General features: G+C 38.4%; 1 protein-coding gene and 1 non-coding gene across 2 annotated transcripts in view; one reads left to right on the top strand and one right to left on the bottom strand.

The window, feature by feature from the left end:
• Nucleotides 1–20,919, bottom strand: part of CDC42BPA (CDC42 binding protein kinase alpha) — a 280,756-nt gene that overhangs the window by 145,336 nt on the left and 114,501 nt on the right. Inside the window, 4 exon segments of the mRNA XM_023531028.1 lie at nucleotides 3,431–3,553; nucleotides 15,536–15,702; nucleotides 17,946–18,025; nucleotides 19,909–20,157. Of these exon segments, the coding sequence (XP_023386796.1) occupies nucleotides 3,431–3,553; nucleotides 15,536–15,702; nucleotides 17,946–18,025; nucleotides 19,909–20,157 (619 nt within the window).
• On the top strand, nucleotides 8,700–8,818 carry LOC111740275. Its single transcript, XR_002780562.1, has one exon. It is a non-coding gene; the product is annotated as a 5S ribosomal RNA (ribosomal RNA).

Genomic DNA, 20,919 nt, shown 5'->3' with positions numbered 1-20,919 from the left:
TATTAAGGTAGGAAATTCTGACATAAGCTACCACATGGATGAACCTTGAAGACATTATGCTAAGTAAAATAATTCAGTCATATAAGGACAGATATTTTATGATTCTGCCCATATGAGGTTCCTAGTTAATTAAAAAAAAACAAAAACAAAAAAACAGAAAGCAGAACGGTGGTTGTCAAGGGCTACTGGGTGGGAGGAATGGGGAGTTATTGTTTAATGGGTAAAGAATTTCAGTTTGGGATGATGGAAGATTCTGGAGATGGTGGTAATGAATTCACGGCATGATGAATGTATTTAACGCCACTAACCTGTACACCTAAAAATAGTTTAAATGATCAAATTTATGAGATATATATATATATTATTACCACATTAAAGAATAGTGAATGAATGATACTGAAGAGATGGAACGGAATCAAGGGCATCACCGAGACTAGCGTACGATCAAGAAAAGAGCCTGGGAGGAAGGAACACTAGAAAGGAAGATTTATCCTTTCTGTCAACATTATTTTCACTGATTCTTTTCCACTCCTGGAAAATGGCTAAAAATAATGAGTAAGCGTAGTCCCGTAACCATTAAATTTAAGGAAAAGGTAGGAGTGAAGCAAATGAAGGAAAGTTCAATCAATAGGAACTGAATGGTAACTAATTTCCTCAATCAGGGTGATTGTTCCCAGGGACCGCCGATTTGTATGTAAGGAATGAACACATGTTGGGAACTGCCTTTGTACACAATGTACAAAGATACCGTAGAAAGTGGTCAGAGAAGGTTTCCAAGAGTGAGGTTTCATTTAGTCATTCACTCATTCATTCACTAACGAATACCGATTTAGGGTTTTTTATGTGCCAATTACTGTTACAGACACTTGGACATATTCATGAACAAAACGAAGTCCCTGTTTTCAAGGAGCTTACAGTCTAGTGGTGAAAGAGGAAAGTAAAGTAATATACCAATAAAAAAAAAGTCAGCGAAAAGTATTATAGAGGAGTGGAAGCTTGCCAGTATCCAGCAAACAAGCGGGCAGTCAGGATGGAAAGAAGGAAGGAAGGGAAGGACAGAAAGAAGAAGGGAGGGAAAAGAAAGAAAAAAACAACAAATATGTAAAAACCCTGGAGGGGATTAGGTGGAACTAAAAGCCATTCGCTATGGCTGGGATCAGTGGGTGAAGGAGAAGCGACAAGCGAGGACGCTGGAGAGGCAAATGCATGCAAGACAATGAAGGGCCTTGCAATGGAACTGAGAAATTTTAATTCTATCCTGCAGCAATGGGGACCCACTGAAGGTATTTAAGCATGAATGTGAATCTGTGATGTGATCATATTTACATTTTAAAAACTTACTCGGGGACTTCTGCTTCCAGAAAGATGGAAATGCCTCTGCATTTCCCCTTTTCTCTACTCAGTACAACTAAAACCCCCGGACATTATCCATAAAACAAACCAAAGACAACTAAAATTTGTAGAGAAAAAGGATGACCAGCTAGAGACAATGGAACCTGACACTGTGGTGTCAGAAACACTGGAACGACGCAGGGTAAGTTTTCCGGTCACATGAGGCTATGATGAAGTGGCTGAACGCACCGCAAAGGTGCTCAGAGAAGGAACAGTGCGGGGCCAGAATGCTCACACCCCAGGCTGGTAACGAGCTCCTTCCCACATGCAGTGTCAGTGGAGACCACATGGGGAACGAGGACCCCACGGCCGCCCAGCAGTAATGACCGTGGCCCTCTCCCCACTGGGGTGGCCTAAGAAGAGAGCAGGAATTTTCAATTTTCACCCCTGCCCGGTGGTAGTAGGACCATCCCACCCCAGTGTCCGTGGAAACCAGGTGGGGGCCGAAACCTCCAACCTCTTCCAGGAGTAAGAAGGAACCCTTCTCTGGGTGTCAAAGAAGGCCACGTGGGGAAATGTGACTTCTACCACAACCTAGCAGTAAGGAGGCAGGAATCCCCTTCCTATTGCTAGAGGAATATCAAGCCAGCTAAAATGGAAGGTTTAAATGAGATGCAAAGTCATTAACCAAAAATCACTCATCCTATCAAAAACCAAGAAAATCTCAACTTGAATGAGAAAATCACTAGATGCCAACACTGAAATAACAGAGATGTTAGAAGTATCTCACAAGACTTTAAAACAACTGTGACGAAAATGCTTAAATGAGCAGTTATAAACATATTTGAAAGAGATAAAAAACCAGAAGGCCTGAACAAAGGTAAAATTTCAGCAAAGAAAAATAAAATTAAAGAACAACAAAATGGAAATTTAAAAAATGAATAAAATAAAAATCTCAGTGGATGGATTCAACAGCACAAAGGAGGGGTCAGAAGAATAATCAGTAAACTGGAAGCCATACCAGTAGAAATAACCAAACAATAGAAAAAACAGAATGAAACAAAAATGAACAGAGCCTCTAAACCCTATAAAAGGTTCACATTTCACAGAAAAAACCAAAGCCCTTAAAACAGTACGACTACTGATTAGGCAACAAGCCTGTTCCACATCTTTACTTCTCTAACCTCATCTCATGCCATATTTCCTCTGTTCATTCCACTCCTACCAGGCTGCCCTGTGTTTTATGTGGACTCACGAGGCCCATTCTGACTCTACGGCCTTTGCACTGGTTGGTCCTTCTGCTTGGAACACGAGTTCCCTATTTAACCGCATGGCTAAGCCCCTTACCTTTTTCAAGTTTTTGTTCACATGTCACCTTCTCTCTCAATAAGGCTTATACTTGGACCACCCTTCTTAAAATTTTAAGACTCCTTTTCTTGCGCTTCTGACCTATTCTTCTTATTCTACTCTATTTTTAAGTACCTGTCACCTTCCAACATGCAAGAGCCTAAAACAACACCTGGTACATAGGCGCTGTATCTGCGTACCGATAAAAATGGGTTGAATGGATGAAATGAATAAATGGATATAATAGGTATATCGACAGTTGTCAGAATTAACTTTAATCTCTCAGCAATACGCCGAAAACTTGTTACGAAAAAAAATAAAATTTCACATGCCTTAATGCCTGTACACATGCAATTCCCTTGTCTACACTGTCCTTCCTTCCTCACTCCTACTAATACACATGCTTTGTCAGACAAATTTGAACTACATGTCCCACACTAATAGTTTTTTAAAGAAGTCATCTTTGTTAATTTATATCTGGCTCAGGTGCTCCTCCTATGTACTCTTCATGTACTTACATTTATTTTTCTTACACCTCTTCACATGTATTGCAAAAACTATTTGTTTATCTTTTCCCCAGACCAAAACGTGAGCTTCCTGAGAGTAGAAACCATTCTTAGTTGCTTTTCCCTCCCTGACATATAGCTCACATCACATAACATATGACAAGTATTCGATAAATGTTTTGTGTGTGAATAAAACATTTTAAAAACCTACTGAACTGAATTAATAGTGAATCACTGAAATTTACCTCTTACTTGTTTCCTTAGTTTTTCGATTTCTTCTTTTAAGTTTTTTATTTCTAAATCTTTGCTTGCTGTTAGTGGACCATCAACAGTTGAATACTGCAGAGCTTGGACAGTCTGCGTTGACTCTAAAAAAATAAAAGAAAAGAAGGGATAAGAAATAAGACCATACTCTAAATTTTTAAAACTCTTAGCAATATATCTCTTTCTAGAGAAATCTTTATATAATTCTACTGGTCAAAACAATCCACTGACAAAAAGCATGTAAAATTAAATCATACAACTCCATCACTGTGTCTTTTAAATTACAATATTTGTAGGAGAGAATCTACCTTCTAATATGTGAGATTTTCAGTTTTAAACACTGTTGGTACACTCTGACAATGAGTTGACTATGCGGCCCCCTTTAATCCTAGCAGGGAGTGTTATCATGTGATAACCTCAAAATGTCATATGTCAGATGATGTATAAAAAACTGAGTCTGGTGTATTAAGGGAGATTTAAAGATGTTAATATATAATATGCAAACTGCTGGCCTTAAGAAATTCATGTAGGAAAGTTGAGGCCAACCTATAGATGAGTCTGGTTCAAAAGTTTAGTTATTCTGCTATCTCATGGGGGGTTCTCAAACAGTCAGTTTTTATTAGGACAAATTATTACTGATTGCTTCATATTGCAGTCATGTACCACTTAACAATATGTTCTGAGAAATATGTTGTTAGGTGATTCTGTCATTGCTCCAAAATCATAAGACTGTAGTTATACAAACCTAGATGGTGTATCTTATCACTGCAATTGTATGTGTTATACTTTTACATAACTGGCAGCACAGTAGGTTTGTTTATACCAGCATCACCACAAACATGTAAGTAATGAGTTGCTCTATGACATTATGAAGGCTATCATTATGAAGGCTAAGCCATAGGAATTTTTCAACTCCATTATAATTTTATGGGACCAACGTGGTATATATGCTTTAATGTTGACCTATGCCATTGTATGAAACAGGTATTAATACTGAAAGACAAGGGTTTTATATTTTCATTGGGTTTACTTTATGTAAACGATACTAATCACATGTAATGATACTCTCTAAGAACATACTGAAGAATTCAAACCATCAAAAAAAAAAACAACCTGAGATATAGGAATTTCTCATTCAGAGTAAGATCAAGTACGAAGTAACAGGTCATTATTCTACTGCGAAAAGTTAAAAATACACTGTATAATTTGCAAAAATATTATTTTTACAAACATCATGTATCTGAGAAAGCAAGGAGGACTAATTAATTAGAGAAGGATGAGACATTCGGAAGTAAAAAGGCTATGACAGCTGCCTCTTACCTCGGAACCTTATGCAATTCTGTGAGTGGGCTTAGACTGAAGTTTGTCCTGAATTGAAAAATATTAAGCTAGAAAAAAAAAATCACAGCTTCTGGAGAATAGGTGGGGGTGGTACAACAATATGGAAACTTCAGAATCCCTAAATATGTGGTGCTCTTTTCCTCATAGGATATTTGTTGTATCTGGGGGCTACATATAAGCTAAGGAGCTACTAAAAGACAGACTTAAATTTCCAATATTGGAGTATTCAGAGGCAAAGACTTGCTTGAGGAAGAGGGCTTATCTCAAACACATGGCCATTTTCTCCATGAAGGCAATTGCCATATTTGGAAGTGGCATGGAGTAGCAGAGTGAAGGGAAGAATAAATCTCACACAGTTTTAAAGTGAAAGAATAAGAGCCCCAACCGAGTTCCAGCTAGTTATCCTCTCGTGACAGCTGAAACCAGAAGTAAGTTGAGTCTAATTAAAATGTGACTCGGCCTTGTCCTAGCTCAATTTCTGATTGGACAATGACAGGGAAAACCCTATCTGGAGTGAAAATAACACAAAGATCATTCTCTACATTATTTTTATCCATGATATTTGTCATTCAATAAAAACTATGACACATTTGGAAACACATGAAAGTATGATCGATAACCAGAAAGAAACAAAACAAAACAAAACAAAAAAGAGGCAGAGCCACAGATGATTCAGGTGTTGGAAGTACCACACGAGGACTTTAAAATAACTATTATTAATATGTTAAAAGAGAGAGAAAAACAAATAAAAAGATGAAAAATTTCAACAAAGAACTGAAAACTTTAAGAATCAAATGGATATTCTTGAACTAAAAGAGACAATATCTGAAATTAAGACTCATTGGATGGACTTAACACCAAAATAGATACAGTAGAAAACAAAGTTAATGAACATGAAGGTAAGTCAAAAAAATATTAAAATTAAACACAAACAAAACTAAGAATGAGAGAAACAAGATAAGAAATGTGGGACACGGTATATGATATACACAATTGGGAGTCCCAGAAGGAGAGGAGAGAGTGAATGGGGTAAAACAAAACAAAACAAAAAAACCCCAGAGATTATAGCTTAAAATCTCCAAAATGAATAAAAGATATCAATCAAGATTCCAGAAGCTCGATGCAATTTAAACAGAGTTTTATATTAATACAAAGTAAACTATAGCTAGGCAGATCTTAAACTGCTTAAAACTGAAGTTAAGAAGAAATATCTTAAAAGTAGTGAGACGGAAAATAAGATACATTCAAGAGACCACAATTAACAGCTGACTTTGCAAATGTAAAGGATATCATAAAACAGTGGAATGATATCTGTAGAACGTTATGAGAAAAAAAACCTGCCAAGCTAGATTTCTAACCCAGCAAAATATCCTTCAAAAATGAAAGCAGATTCCAGTCAAAAGGGCAGTGAAGGTAGACGCTATGCTCACCCCATCTCGTGACCACATCGAAATTACAATGAATCTACAGAACAACCATCACTGGGAATTGCCTGAGATCTGACTGAACAGAAGTCCTACAAATGGGGTCATACATAAGAGGTCACCTCAAGACCAGTAGGAGAGGCAGAGACGTGAAACAGGTCAGTTCTATAAACACATGTGTTGGTCAAGAATCAGAAGGGTCAAGAATTGGGAGGGTATCTGGCTGCAGAGCTCCCTCCACTCCAAGAAGTGAGGGATCCCCGCTCCACACTGGGTTCCCAAGCCCAGGGTTCGAGTGCGGGGAACAGACATTCCCACAACTTTGGGCTCTGAAAACCAGTGAGGATTGTGCCTGAATAAGATGGAGGGCTGTGGGAGTCACAGATGTTCCTCTTTTTTGTTTGTTTGTTTCCAGCTACTTTTGAATTTAGTGTAATGTTCTGAATAGGCAATACAGTCACATGGTTCAAAAACCAGAAAATATAAAAATTGGGAAGTATAACGTCACCCTTACACCCTTGTCCCTAACCTCCCTAGATAACCATCAATACTTGATCTTCATGACAGATGTTCCTCTTAAAGGGCCATGCACAAACTTGCTAACTCTGAGCTCCAGAGCTGGGGCAGCAGCTCGAGAGGCACCAGGGACATATGGGAAGGAGCTGAGTTGTCTGGCTTCGTAGCAAGGGCTGGAGATGCGGCTTCTTCTAAGCAGAAGTGCTGGCAGTATCTGCTGTTCCTCTGTTGAGCCCACCTACCTCCTAGCAGACAAAGGAGCCATCATATCTGAGTCTCCATCAACCTGGCTAACTTAGGTCGCCCTGCTCTGGTGATTTCCTGAGACCTCAACTCTCCCCAAACCTGAGGCCCACCCGAGCCTCTTTCAGTGGTTTTCTCCACACAAATGGCCTGTCTTGGCTCATTCGGGAGACTCTTAAAATCCCTCAAAGGTTCCCAAATCCCAAACAAGTAGCATCTGGCCTCAGTGTGCCCCGTACCTCTTGCTAGCAGCCCTAAGCCCAGCACTAGCGGCAGCTGGCCTTGGTTCCTGGCTTGGCCTCTCAAGGCACCTAGTAAGACTTACAAGGGTGGCAGCCATCTATGGAGTGCTTGATGACTCCTACCAGATGGCCCCCAAGGTGCACAGACCGCAGCTGAACTTGGCCTGCAGCTGGACCCCTCCCAAGTGGCCCTTGAGCCAGCACACCTGGTGGCCTGCTTCGATCAGCTCAGTAGCCTGAGCACCACCCAGGGCTGCATATGAGGAAGATGCACCCGAAAGGCAGGCTGGGCAGGCCCCAGAGTTCTGAATCCTGCTCTGTAGGGTCAGCCCCTCACTGGCCAATCCTTACAACCAATCAGCCCGAGGGTCAATCCCTCCCATCGGCGTGCAAACAGCAACCAAGGATCAACTACAACAGGAGGGCACATACAACCCACACCAGGGACACACCTTGACCACCGTGCTCAGATGACCAGGGAAGAATGCATCACTGGGACCCATAAGACACCTATTATATAAAGCCAGTCTACTAAGACCAGGAGACTCAGAAGTCCTACCTAATACATAGAAACAAACACAGGGAGGCAGCCAAAATGGGGAGACAAAGAAACATGTTCCACATGAAAGAAAAGCTCCAGAAAAAAAAAAAAAAAAACGAAACAAAATGGAGACAAGCAATCTATTACATATAGAGTTCAAAACACTGGTTATAAAGATGCTCAACAAACTTAGGGGAAGAGTTGATGAACTCAGTGAGAACTTTAACGAAGAGCTAGAAAACATAAAAGTGGAGCTAGAACACAAAAAAAGAACCATTCGGAAATGAGGACTACAATAACTGAAACGAAGAATATATTAGGAGGAATCGACAGTAGATGAGATGAGCCCCTGGAGATCCCTAGCCCCTGCCATCAGGTCAGGACACAGCAAGAAAGTACAAGCTATGAAGCCTCACTTGACCAGGACAGCACTTTGATCTTGAACTCCCAGCCTCCAGAACTGTGAGAAACAAATTTCTGTTGTTGGTGAGCCACTAATCTGCTGTATTGTGTTATATGAGGCAGAACATATTAAGGTATTAGATAAACAAATTTTTGTATTTATGTACAATGTAATACTAACCAGCAGTATAAAAAAAGAATGAACTATCGATATATACAGAACATACATGAATCTGACATGTTGAGTGAAAGAAGCCAGATACAAATGAGAACATACTATATGGTACCATTTATATGAAATTTAAGAACAAGTAAAATTAATTAATGGTAAAAAATAATTAGGATAGTGTTTACTTTAGGGTGATAGCTTACAAATTGGCAAGGGGCATGAGGGAACTTTATGCTATGCTAGCAGTGTTCTATATATTGATCGGGGAAGAGATTACACAAATGTACACATATCTAAACATTTATGGGGCTTACACTTAAAAGTAGAGTACTTGCACACTTTATCATATATCATCATTTAAAAATCAAAACAGTCTACGGCCATGCCACCCTGAACACGCCCGACCCAGTCTGATCTCGGAAGCTAAGCAGGGTCGGGCCTGGTTAGTACTTGGATGGGAGACCACCTAGGAAGACCAGGTGCTGTAGGTGTTAAAAAAAAAAAAAAATCACAACAGAGTGATGTCAGCATCATGGTGACATGGGTCATTCCTTTTTTCTATCCCATTCAATTTACAACTAACTGGATATCCATAACCAATCAGAAGTGCCTCTGTACAGCACACCAACACACCCAAAAGGTCCACGCATCTGTGCATCCAAAAGTTGGCAGACTGGGCCTGAGCGGAGGCTACAGAGCTGAAGGGGCTGCAGCAGCAGTGGCAGCAGTGACCTCGCTAGCAGAGGAGGCAGGAAGTGAAAGTGGTGAGTAAAAGTCCACCTTGCCACAAGGGCTGCAGCCAGAGGGACCCCTTTGCTCTTCAGCAACATCTGGATTTCTGAGGAAAGACCTCAGCAACCGGGCAGAGGGAACAGAAAGAGAAGAGGCAGACAAACAGAACTGAAGGAATAAAGTTACTGCTATCCATCCACAGAACTTGGGACTCCCCAACTCTAGAATCCCCCTACTGGCCAAAGTCCCCGAGGCTAAGCACACACCTCCCCCCCGCCCCGCCCCCGTGCTGTCATTATCATATTTAAATGCACACTCCAAACTTTAGAAGTGAGTCAACACCTGTGAGAACAACCAAAAACCTGTACTATGTCGCCACCTTCTGGAAAATAAAAGACAGGCTTCTGATTGCCAACCTGTTGAACTGTTAGAATCAAAGTAAACAAAGCATGACCTAAGAAAAGTGTTTGCAACTTCAAATGTGATGGCACAAGCACATTTCGTGAAACACTGAAAAGTCACGGTAATACAATCACAAAAAGAAAATGACAATTCTCCAGCAACCAAAGTCAAAGACGTGGAATATTGTGATCTTATAAAGAATTCAAGAAAAAAAAAAAGAAGAAAAAAAAAGAATAACATGAAAAGACAACCCACAGAATAGGAGAAAAATTCTGCAAACCATATATTGAATAAGGAACTTATATCCAAACTATATAAAGAACTCATACAACTTAAATAACAACAACAAAAAATCCAATTTAAAAATGAGTAGAAGTCACGCAATGCAATATATACATATGTGCCTTACTGTTAAATTGTACACCTAAAACTTACTGAATTTCATTAACCAATGTCACCATAAAAAAAAGAAAAAATTGGCCAAAATATCGCCAGATCTCAAAAAAAAAGAAAAAAAAAAAAACGAGCAGAGGTCCTAAATAGACATTTTTCCAAAAAAGACATCAACATGGCCAGCAGGCACAAGAAATGATGCTAACATCACTCATCACCAGGAAAATGCAAATCAAAACCACAATGAGATATGAGCCCACACCTGTTAGGATGCCTGTCATCAAGAAGACAAAGAGGTGCTGGCAAGGATGTGGTGAAAAGGAAACACGCATACGCTGTTGGTGGGAATGTAAACTGGTCCAACCTCTATGGAAAACAACATGGAGGTTTCTCAAAAAATTATAAATAGATATATTATATGATCTAGCAATTCCACTTTTGCATGTATAGCAAAAGAAAATAAAAACAGGATTTCAAAGACATACATATACTCCCATATTTATTGCAACATTATTCATAAGAGCCAAGGAATGGAAACAAATGTGCATCAATAAATGAATAGTTTAAAAAAATGGAGAGTGTGTGTGTGTGTGTGTGTGTGTGTGTGTGTGTGTGTGTGTACACACAACGGAATAGTATTCAACCATGAGAAAGGATATCCTGCCATTTGCAGCAACTCAGATGGACCTTGAGCACATTATGCTAAGTGAGATAAATCAGACTGAGAAAGAAAAATACTGTATGATATCATTTATATATGGAATGCAAAAAGGTCAAACTTGCAAAAAACAGTAAAATGATGGTTACCAGGGGATGGGGTGGAGAGAGTAAGACTGATGCTGTTTAAGGGTACCAACTTGCAACGAGCAGTTAATAAGCCGTAGAGAGCAAACGAACAGTATGATGAATTTAGAGAAAGTTATATAATAATTACGGAATGTGACAGAGATGCTAAATATCACTACAATAGCAATCATATTACAATTATAAACATATCAAATTAACACACTATACACCATAAATTTATACAGTGTTATATGTCAAATAAAATTTACATATATCATTGTATAAGGGCCATCAAAACAAATTGCTTCACAAAGAGGAGTAATTCACATGCAGAGATCTTAGCAATTTATTGAAAATCAGAAAACAGTCTGCTTTATTGATGTCCACAGAGCCCTTTTCTTAACTGGGCCTCTAAAGTATAATAGCAAAATTTTTTTATTGCAGAACTTCCTTAAGAGTTATAAATTTGATTGTTTATATAACATTCCTTCATTCACAAAATGAATAAGTAAAATGCATTGTATGTTACATCTTTTATTTGGGAGAAAATAAAGCATTAAAGGGGGATAGTGAGTACTGGGGATAAAGGCTTCACTGAAAAATAATACTCAGGTGGAGACCTGAAAGAGGTAAGGGAATGAGTCATGTGAAGACCAAAGGAAAAATATTTAAGGCAGGACAACAGCTAATGCAAAGACCCTGAGGCAGGGATGTGTGAGATCTGTGTGAGATTCTGTCCTAGCCAAGGAGCCCAGGGGGCTAGGACAGAATGAACATGCGAGAGAGTAGTAGGGGATGAGTCAGAAAAGTAATAAAAAGCCGGATCAAAAATGTCCTTAGGCCACTGAAATGAGTTTGGCTGTTAATGTGAATAAGATGGAAAGCCCTTTGGGAGTGAGAATGAGAGAGTGAAGTAAAATGATCTAAATTATATTTTAATAGGATTATTTGGCTGTTATGTTGAAAACAGACTGTGGAAAGGTGTGGGGGTGGGTGGGGGGAGGTAAAGCAGGGAAACCAGTTAGGAAGCTATGCAGCGATACAGGTATCCCTTGCTGGTGATTTGAAACAGGGCAGGGGCACCACAGTGAGTGATAACCAGATTCTGGATCTATTGTGACGGCAGAGCTAACCTGATTTGCTGATGGATCTGATGTGAGGTGTGAGAGAATGAGATGGTTTAAAGATGACTCTAATGTCTTAGTCCTGAACAACTAAAAGCGTGGAGTACTCTGGAGTATCCTAACATTCAGAGGTCAAACATTTAAGGAGAAATCAGCAAACGAGACTAACTAGTTTATGAGGAAGCTACAGTACCCCAGAAGCCAAAGGAAGAAAGAGCGGTCAGGAAGGGAAAATGGTCAACTGGACTGAATGCTGCTGATAGGATAAAAGATGAGGACTGGGAAATGATCATTGGATTTTGCAACAAAGGGTAGGGAAAAGGGCCAAGAAAAAAAGTAGGATTGCTAGGCATTATTAAGAGTCAATCTGAAATTAGTGTTCAAGAATTTGAAGTGGGCTTAGCGTTATGTATTTTAAGTAAGCTACCTTCGGCTGCACAGTTACAGATGCAACACTGTATTTAAGCAGGGCTGGTATTCTGCCAAAGACATGTGACAAACGGAAAGAGGACAATAGACTTGAGGGTATATGGAGGGGTGTGATTATGAGGGGCCGAGAAATGAGAACTGAAGGTATAAGAGGAACAGTGAAAGTGACAGAATTGAAGGTAATGGTGGAATGAAAAGATTTTGGAGCTAAAGCACCAGAAAGAGTTAACTACAAAATTACAAGAAGGAGATTATGGAGGGTTTGCTTGAAATTGAGATTAATAAAGAATTTTAGATACTGCAATCTCAAGATACATCTGCCTTCATAAAGTACATAAATGTCTTATCACTGTTATATATCTGCAACTAATATAATAAGTTGACTATAATTTACAAATAAATTTAAAAAACATTATAAAAAGAATTAAAATAGAAAAAAAAGAAAATATTATCTTTACAGTATATTTACCTTGAAGTTTTCTACTAAGTTCAAGTTTTTCCTGTTCCAGGCGCTTAATTCTCCTTTCATAAGCTTCCGTCGCTAAGTTGTTATCTAGAGTCCTCTGAACGTTGACATCAAGCTCCAGTGAAGTGGGACCGGCTGTCACTCTTAAACAGCTCCTGTCGGAAAGAACACTGAAGAAAAGGAAAAAAACATGTGGCTTTACAATGAAACAAAAAGTTTGGGGAAAAAAAGATAACCTTTTGAAATTGTTCATTTAAAAGATGGATTTGTCTATCTAGTTACAATTAGCCACCTAGAATGATTGTAAAACACATTTTTTTTTTGCAAAATTACCATAAATGACCTTTTAGAAGCATTTTTAAAAATGAAAACTTAAACTGCCCAAATTACCTTGAATTTATTTTAATAATCGTAAATTATAAAATGAAGTTTGCTGAAGGGTTATTGGTAGTTTAAAACTATGTGAACACATAAGCGAAACCATAGTCAAAAGCATCAACCATGGTCCTTTTTACCAGAATTTGGAATTCAAAAGTGAAATGTTTCTTTAATTCAATACAATTTAATTAAAAATATTTGACATGCGGGACATTTGGCAATGACCAAAACAGACAAAACTCGCCCATGTAAAGCTTATAGTCCAGTGACAGGGAAAAAAAGCAAACAAGAGAAACACATAAAATATGCAGTACATCAGACAGTGTTAAATGTTGGGGAGAAAAACATAAAGCAGGAAAAGGGGAATGAAGTATTGAGGAGAGGAAATAATATGAAGTGGTGAGGGGGTCACCACTCAGTAACTCTGAATAGTCCACGGTGGGGGCTGCTCTGGGACTATCAGGCGGAGAAGCGTTCCAGGCACATGAAACAGAAGTGCAAAATCTCTGAACTGAGAATACGTCTGGCAAGTTCATGGGTTGCAAAGAAGACCTGTATGGCTGGAGTAGGGTTATGGACATTTGAAGTTAATGGTTAAGAGAGATTTCAAGCAGAAGAGAAGGCGGAATGTGACAGAGATGCTAAATATCACTACAATAGCAATCATATTACAATTATAAACATATCAAATTAACACACTATACACCATAAATTTATACAGTGTTATATGTCAAATAAAATTTACATATATCATTGTATAAGGGCCATCAAAACAAATTGCTTCACAAAGAGGAGTAATTCACATGCAGAGATCTTAGCAATTTATTGAAAATCAGAAAACAGTCTGCTTTATTGATGTCCATAGAGCCCTTTTCTTAACTGGGCCTCTAAAGTATAATAGCAAAATTTTTTTATTGCAGAACTTCCTTAAGAGTTATAAATTTGATTGTTTATATAACATTCCTTCATTCACAAAATGAATAAGTAAAATGCATTGTATGTTACATCTTTTATTTGGGAGAAAATAAAGCATTAAAGGGGGATAGTGAGTACTGGGGATAAAGGCTTCACTGAAAAATAACACTCAGGTGGAGACCTGAGAGAGGTAAGGGAATGAGTCATGTGAAGACCAAAGGAAAAATATTTAAGGCAGGACAACAGCTAATGCAAAGACCCTGAGGCAGGGATGTGTGAGATCTGTGTAAGATTCTGTCCTAGCCAAGGAGCCCAGGGGGCTAGGACAGAATGAACATGCGAGAGAGTAGTAGGGGATGAGTCAGAAAAATAATAAAAAGCCGGATCAAAAATGTCCTTAGGCCACTGAAATGAGTTTGGCTGTTAATGTGAATAAGATGGAAAGCCCTTTGGGAGTGAGAATGAGAGAGTGAAGTAAAATGATCTAAATTATATTTTAATAGGATTATTTGGCTGTTATGTTGAAAACAGACTGTGGAAAGGTGTGGGGGTGGGTGGGGGGAGGTAAAGCAGGGAAACCAGTTAGGAAGCTATGCAGCGATACAGGTATCCCTTGCTGGTGATTTGAAACAGGGCAGGGGCACCACAGTGAGTGATAACCAGATTCTGGATCTATTGTGACAGCAGAGCTAACCTGATTTGCTGATGGATCTGATGTGAGGTGTGAGAGAATGAGACGGTTTAAAGATGACTCTAATGTCTTAGTCCTGAACAACTAAAAGCGTGGAGTACTCTGGAGTATCCTAACATTCAGAGGTCAAACATTTAAGGAGAAATCAGCAAACGAGACTAACTAGTTTATGAGGAAGCTACAGTACCCCAGAAGCCAAAGGAAGAAAGAGCGGTCAGGAAGGGAAAATGGTCAACTGGACTGAATGCTGCTGATAGGATAAAAGATGAGGACTGGGAAATGATCATTGGATTTTGCAACAAAGGGTAGGGAAAAGGGCCAAGAAAAAAAGTAGGATTGCTAGGCATTATTAAGAGTCAATCTGAAATTAGTGTTCAAGAATTTGAAGTGGGCTTAGCGTTATGTATTTTAAGTAAGCTACCTTCGGCTGCACAGTTACAGATGCAACACTGTATTTAAGCAGGGCTGGTATTCTGCCAAAGACATGTGACAAACGGAAAGAGGACAATAGACTTGAGGGTATATGGAGGGGTGTGATTATGAGGGGCCGAGAAATGAGAACTGAAGGTATAAGAGGAACAGTGAAAGTGACAGAATTGAAGGTAATGGTGGAATGAAAAGATTTTGGAGCTAAAGCACCAGAAAGAGTTAACTACAAAATTACAAGAAGGAGATTATGGAGGGTTTGCTTGAAATTGAGATTAATAAAGAATTTTAGATACTGCAATCTCAAGATACATCTGCCTTCATAAAGTACATAAATGTCTTATCACTGTTATATATCTGCAACTAATATAATAAGTTGACTATAATTTACAAATAAATTTAAAAAACATTATAAAAAGAATTAAAATAGAAAAAAAAGAAAATATTATCTTTACAGTATATTTACCTTGAAGTTTTCTACTAAGTTCAAGTTTTTCCTGTTCCAGGCGCTTAATTCTCCTTTCATAAGCTTCCGTCGCTAAGTTGTTATCTAGAGTCCTCTGAACGTTGACATCAAGCTCCAGTGAAGTGGGACCGGCTGTCACTCTTAAACAGCTCCTGTCGGAAAGAACACTGAAGAAAAGGAAAAAAACATGTGGCTTTACAATGAAACAAAAAGTTTGGGGAAAAAAAGATAACCTTTTGAAATTGTTCATTTAAAAGATGGATTTGTCTATCTAGTTACAATTAGCCACCTAGAATGATTGTAAAACACATTTTTTTTTTGCAAAATTACCATAAATGACCTTTTAGAAGCATTTTTAAAAATGAAAACTTAAACTGCCCAAATTACCTTGAATTTATTTTAATAATCGTAAATTATAAAATGAAGTTTGCTGAAGGGTTATTGGTAGTTTAAAACTATGTGAACACATAAGCGAAACCATAGTCAAAAGCATCAACCATGGTCCTTTTTACCAGAATTTGGAATTCAAAAGTGAAATGTTTCTTTAATTCAATACAATTTAATTAAAAATATTTGACATGCGGGACATTTGGCAATGACCAAAACAGACAAAACTCGCCCATGTAAAGCTTATAGTCCAGTGACAGGGAAAAAAAGCAAACAAGAGAAACACATAAAATATGCAGTACATCAGACAGTGTTAAATGTTGGGGAGAAAAACATAAAGCAGGAAAAGGGGAATGAAGTATTGAGGAGAGGAAATAGTATGAAGTGGTGAGGGGGTCACCACTCAGTAACTCTGAATAGTCCACGGTGGGGGCTGCTCTGGGACTATCAGGCGGAGAAGCGTTCCAGGCACATGAAACAGAAGTGCAAAATCTCTGAAATGAGAATACGTCTGGCAAGTTCATGGGTTGCAAAGAAGACCTGTATGGCTGGAGTAGGGTTATGGACATTTGAAGTTAATGGTTAAGAGAGATTTCAAGCAGAAGAGAAGGGAGAGGTCTCAGTTAGACACACACATTAGGAGTCCATCAGCAAGCATGTGGCCGAGCACCAGAGAGTACAAATGGAAAGGATCCAAAGACGTCCATGAGACAAGGGAGAGGAAGAGGCAGCAGAAGTGAGACTGAGAAGGAGTGGCCAGAAAACCAGGAGAAGTCAGGAAGCTAAGTGCCCTGGAAGCTAAGAGAGGAGCCGTGGCAAATAAGATGAGACTAGTCCTGAGGCAAATAAGATGGGCACTGAGATGTGACTGTTGAATTTAGCAACATGGAGGTCGGTGGGACGATGGTAAAGGCAGTCTGCATGAAGTGATGGGAGCGCAAACGTGGCTGGAGTGCTGTCAAGAAAGGAGAATGAGGAAAATGGATAGAATAAGCAAGAGCTGGAAGTGATTTTACTATGATGTGGAGCAGAGAAATGGTTGGTTGGTAAAGAAAGTGAGATTAAGAGAGATTTTATATTTTGCTTTAAGGTGGGAGGAAAAACTGCGTATGAGCTGATATGCAATTATGCAAATGACACAGAAAGGGAAAAAACTTATAATAGCTAGCAATTCCCCAGAGTAGGCAAGAGGGAGCGGAAGGGGTGTTCCTTAGCTCACAGTTCATGCACAAAATAAAAGCTGATGGGTCCAGACTATGTAGGTGGTAAATGTGGTGATGGGAGCTTGTGGAAGTTGTCTGTTTGCTTCAGCCTCTCAGCAAAAAAGGGAGCGAGATTATCAGGGAAGACTGAGGATGACAGGGGTTTCAGAGGAAAGTACACGACGTGAAACAGATATCTAGAAGAGTGAAAATGCTAGGGTAATATGGTATATCTGGCTGGCAGTAAAAAGGGACACTTGAGGTTGGAAATCATGAACTTAAAGTGAGACCAGTAAGAATGGTCAGATCTTTTTCTCTAAACACTGCACTGCACAGGTACAGGCAGAAAATTGAATCGTAATAATGAATATGGATATAGCAAAACCAGTGTAACAAAATGAGACAGTCGAGGAATTGAGGGGGCACACGAGGAGTGATTACAATCATTCTCAATGGAATTTAAACTGGGTGAAGAGGAAAGAGACGATATGAATGCAGTAAAAGATAATTAAGATAAATGGGTTGAAAGTTCTGATGCTTGCAACCTAGAAAATATTTATTCATCTGCATGAGACTCTTCGAATTCCTACTCCACTGCTAAGATTCTGGGATCTCTATTTCTCTTAATCTTTCTCCTCCAAAATGAGTTAGATTCTTATATGTTCTATTCACTTTGTATGTCTAACTTATTGCAGCAATAGCTTCATCTGATTTTAAAAAATTTTTGATTTACAAACTCTTCTTATACCTTGTTTTTTAAAACCAAAATTCATTTTAATTTGCTTTAAATTGTACAAATGATATTAACTTTTCAAACTTACCAGCTACTAGTATAGGTAAAGCCAACAAACGGCAAGTGGTGGCCAGAAAATGCAGTATGTGTTGGTGGGGGCATCGTTTCCTAAAGAAAGTAAAAACATCTGGTAAGAAATAAGCAACCATGACCTGTAGGTTGTGCTATAAATATTAACTGTAAACAGGAAATATATGACTGTTCCATTTAGAAATGCTGATAAGTTTGGTACAGATGTTTGATGATAGAAAATTTAGACCATGAACATTGCTATTGTAAAATTCCAATAAATGAAAATACAGAAAGTCTGACTGATATTGGGAGCGCAGCCACTTTCCATGTTATTCCACACTTGAGAATTTGCCTCGTCTCTAAAATTTGTAACCCAAAATCAATATTCACAGTACTTTTGCAGCCATTTGTAGACACGTGCAGAGCAAAAAAAAGTCTGAGTTGCCCTACGCACGTATCCACAGCCGGAGTTGAACAAGGGGATGCTCCGCCTTCTGTGTCAGCTCTCAAATGTAAACAAGTGTCCTTTTCGAGGTCTAAGTGAGCCACATTTTTCACATTTTCATGCTTATTACAAGTTACTTTGCTGTTTAAAGTGGCCTCCAAGCACAATGCTGAAGTGCCATCGTTTGTTGGCAGAAAACTGTGATGTGCCTTGCAAAAAAAAATGTGTTAGATGAGCTTCATTCAGGCATGGGTTTCAGCGCAGTTGGCCGTGAGTTCAATGTCAATCAACAGTATCTACTAAACAGGTGTCTTTAAATAGAAATACACATAAAACAAGGGCAGGTTTTCCTTGGTTGATGAAAGTGTCTGGACCACAGGTTCACAGGAACTTAACCCCATTTTCCCCTAGGAGCGATGGTTCAATAGTCACTAATGCAATTTCACAGCAACTTGACTGAACATAACTCACTGCAGACAATCAGGACTGTACTGTCTATTTAATCTGGAATGACTCACAATTTCTGTTAATAGTAAATATAATTCCTATAATAAAAATTGATGAGGAAAGTCCATTTTGTTCTTCTTATGAGGTTCAGAGAGGAAAGCATAAGAGAAATTCTTATCTGCCTTGAATATGATACTACTAAACAGTGAAAAGTGACATAAAATTAACATAAAAATTTTTTGTGCAGAATTAAACCCATAAGAAAGAAAATAACTGAATTAAAAATTCACTTAAGAAAGCAAAAACCACAAATTTTATCTTCTTATTTTCCTAATTTCTAATTTAGTATAACTCAGTGGTTGAGAGCAGAGGCTGACAAACTATGCTGGCCTGTTTCAGTATGGCCCACAAGCTACAAATGGCTGAATATTTGGCTAATCTGCTGGTCCGTCACTCACCTCAAACAGCCAAACTTTGGGCTAGTAAGGCTGTAGATTTTCTTTCTTTATTCGTTTCCTAGAAAGTTTGCTATTTTCAGTGGTGATACCACCAGGCAAGGATACTTAGCTCTCCAAATCAAGTCAGCAAAGCTGCTGGATTTTACAAGCAGTGCCACGCTAGCAGTTCCACTGCCCCAACCGAGGTGAGGGACAAGCGGTCGGGGGGCAGAGGAGGGAGCTGTTTTTAACCAAAGGTCATTGGTTTTTCATGAATAAATGCTTCTTAATTTATTTGCCTTGGGTTGATTTGTCAAGCCCCAAAATAGTTGTTTTTGACAATTTTGTCCAGTTTCATAGTGGTTTTTAAGAAGAGATTTGCCAGTCTCTTCACTCTGCCACCATGAAGTCCCACTATTTTAAGCATCTAATTTGTCCTCTTAGGAAACCTAATGGCATAGCTAATCTAAGAAGTAAACCTCTAAATTTTAATACTGCTCCTAGTATACTCTCTTAATTTCTTGAATCTGTGAGAGAATAAATACTAGAAGCCATAATTGTTTGATAATTGATAAGGTGGTCCATAAAATTAATTTATAACCATATTAAAAAGAAACGAGGTCAGAACTTCTTCACAATGTCATACTCACAGAATTCTTTAAACAATCATCATCCACGTCAAAATTCGATGTATCTGTTGGGCTACTAACTTCTGGAATATAAGGTGCTTCACAGTTTCGAATATTGTCCCAATCAATTCCATTGAAAAATGGGTGTTTCTTAAAGTCTTCTATTCCATTTTGACCAAGTCGATGTTCTCTGCTGCAAATGAGTCTTCGAATAAGATCTTTCGCATTTTCAGACACATCTGTCACTTGAGCTGGAAACTGAAACCTCTCCTAAACAGAGAGTAACAGAAGCAAACATAAATCAGTATTTAACATGCTAAGTAAATTGATTAACGGTTCTTTTCTTAAAAATACATTTAAAAAATACATATAGTAAGTGTACACTAGTACAGAGTACTGATACTGAAGGAGATACAGAGATGAATGAGAAAAGACTGTCTCCCTAAAAAACCTTTAATTCATATGTGACTTATACTAGCACAGTAAAAAGAATAAATTAAATGCTAAGATACTTCAAACTGCTGTCAGAATGAAGATAAAAATAGTAGAATGGCTAAATATTTCAACAGAATGTAGCTGATTGATATAAGCCACAAACTAATGAATAATAAACTTTTTTTTTTTTTAATGTAAACATGTACCTGACACTCTTGGAAGTGCTTTTAGCTCATTTAATCCTCACAGCAATCATTTAAGGTAGGTAATATTACCCTAATTTTATAGAAGAGGAAACAAAGGCACAGAGTTCTAGCAATTTGCTTAAGGTAACAAAACTAGGAAACAGTAGAGCTGGCATCTGCACTGAAGCCGTCTGACTCCAGATTCTGTACTCTATACAACCATGTTACGGGACAATGATTTCTCTCTGAATTGCTTCACTTGCTTTCTATAACTTTGTAGCTATTTACTATCTTTCAATTCTTCATATCTATTTAGTAGATTATCTCTGCAACCAAGTAGAAGAACATTAACTCTATAAAACATATGTGTGTGTACATATATAGAGAGCAACTAATCATAATTGTCACCAAA

Source organism: Pteropus vampyrus, unplaced genomic scaffold (genome assembly GCF_000151845.1).
Source record: "Pteropus vampyrus isolate Shadow unplaced genomic scaffold, Pvam_2.0 Scaffold60, whole genome shotgun sequence".
Lineage (NCBI taxonomy): Eukaryota > Metazoa > Chordata > Mammalia > Chiroptera > Pteropodidae > Pteropus > Pteropus vampyrus.
This window is presented reverse-complemented; position numbering and strand designations above follow the sequence as displayed.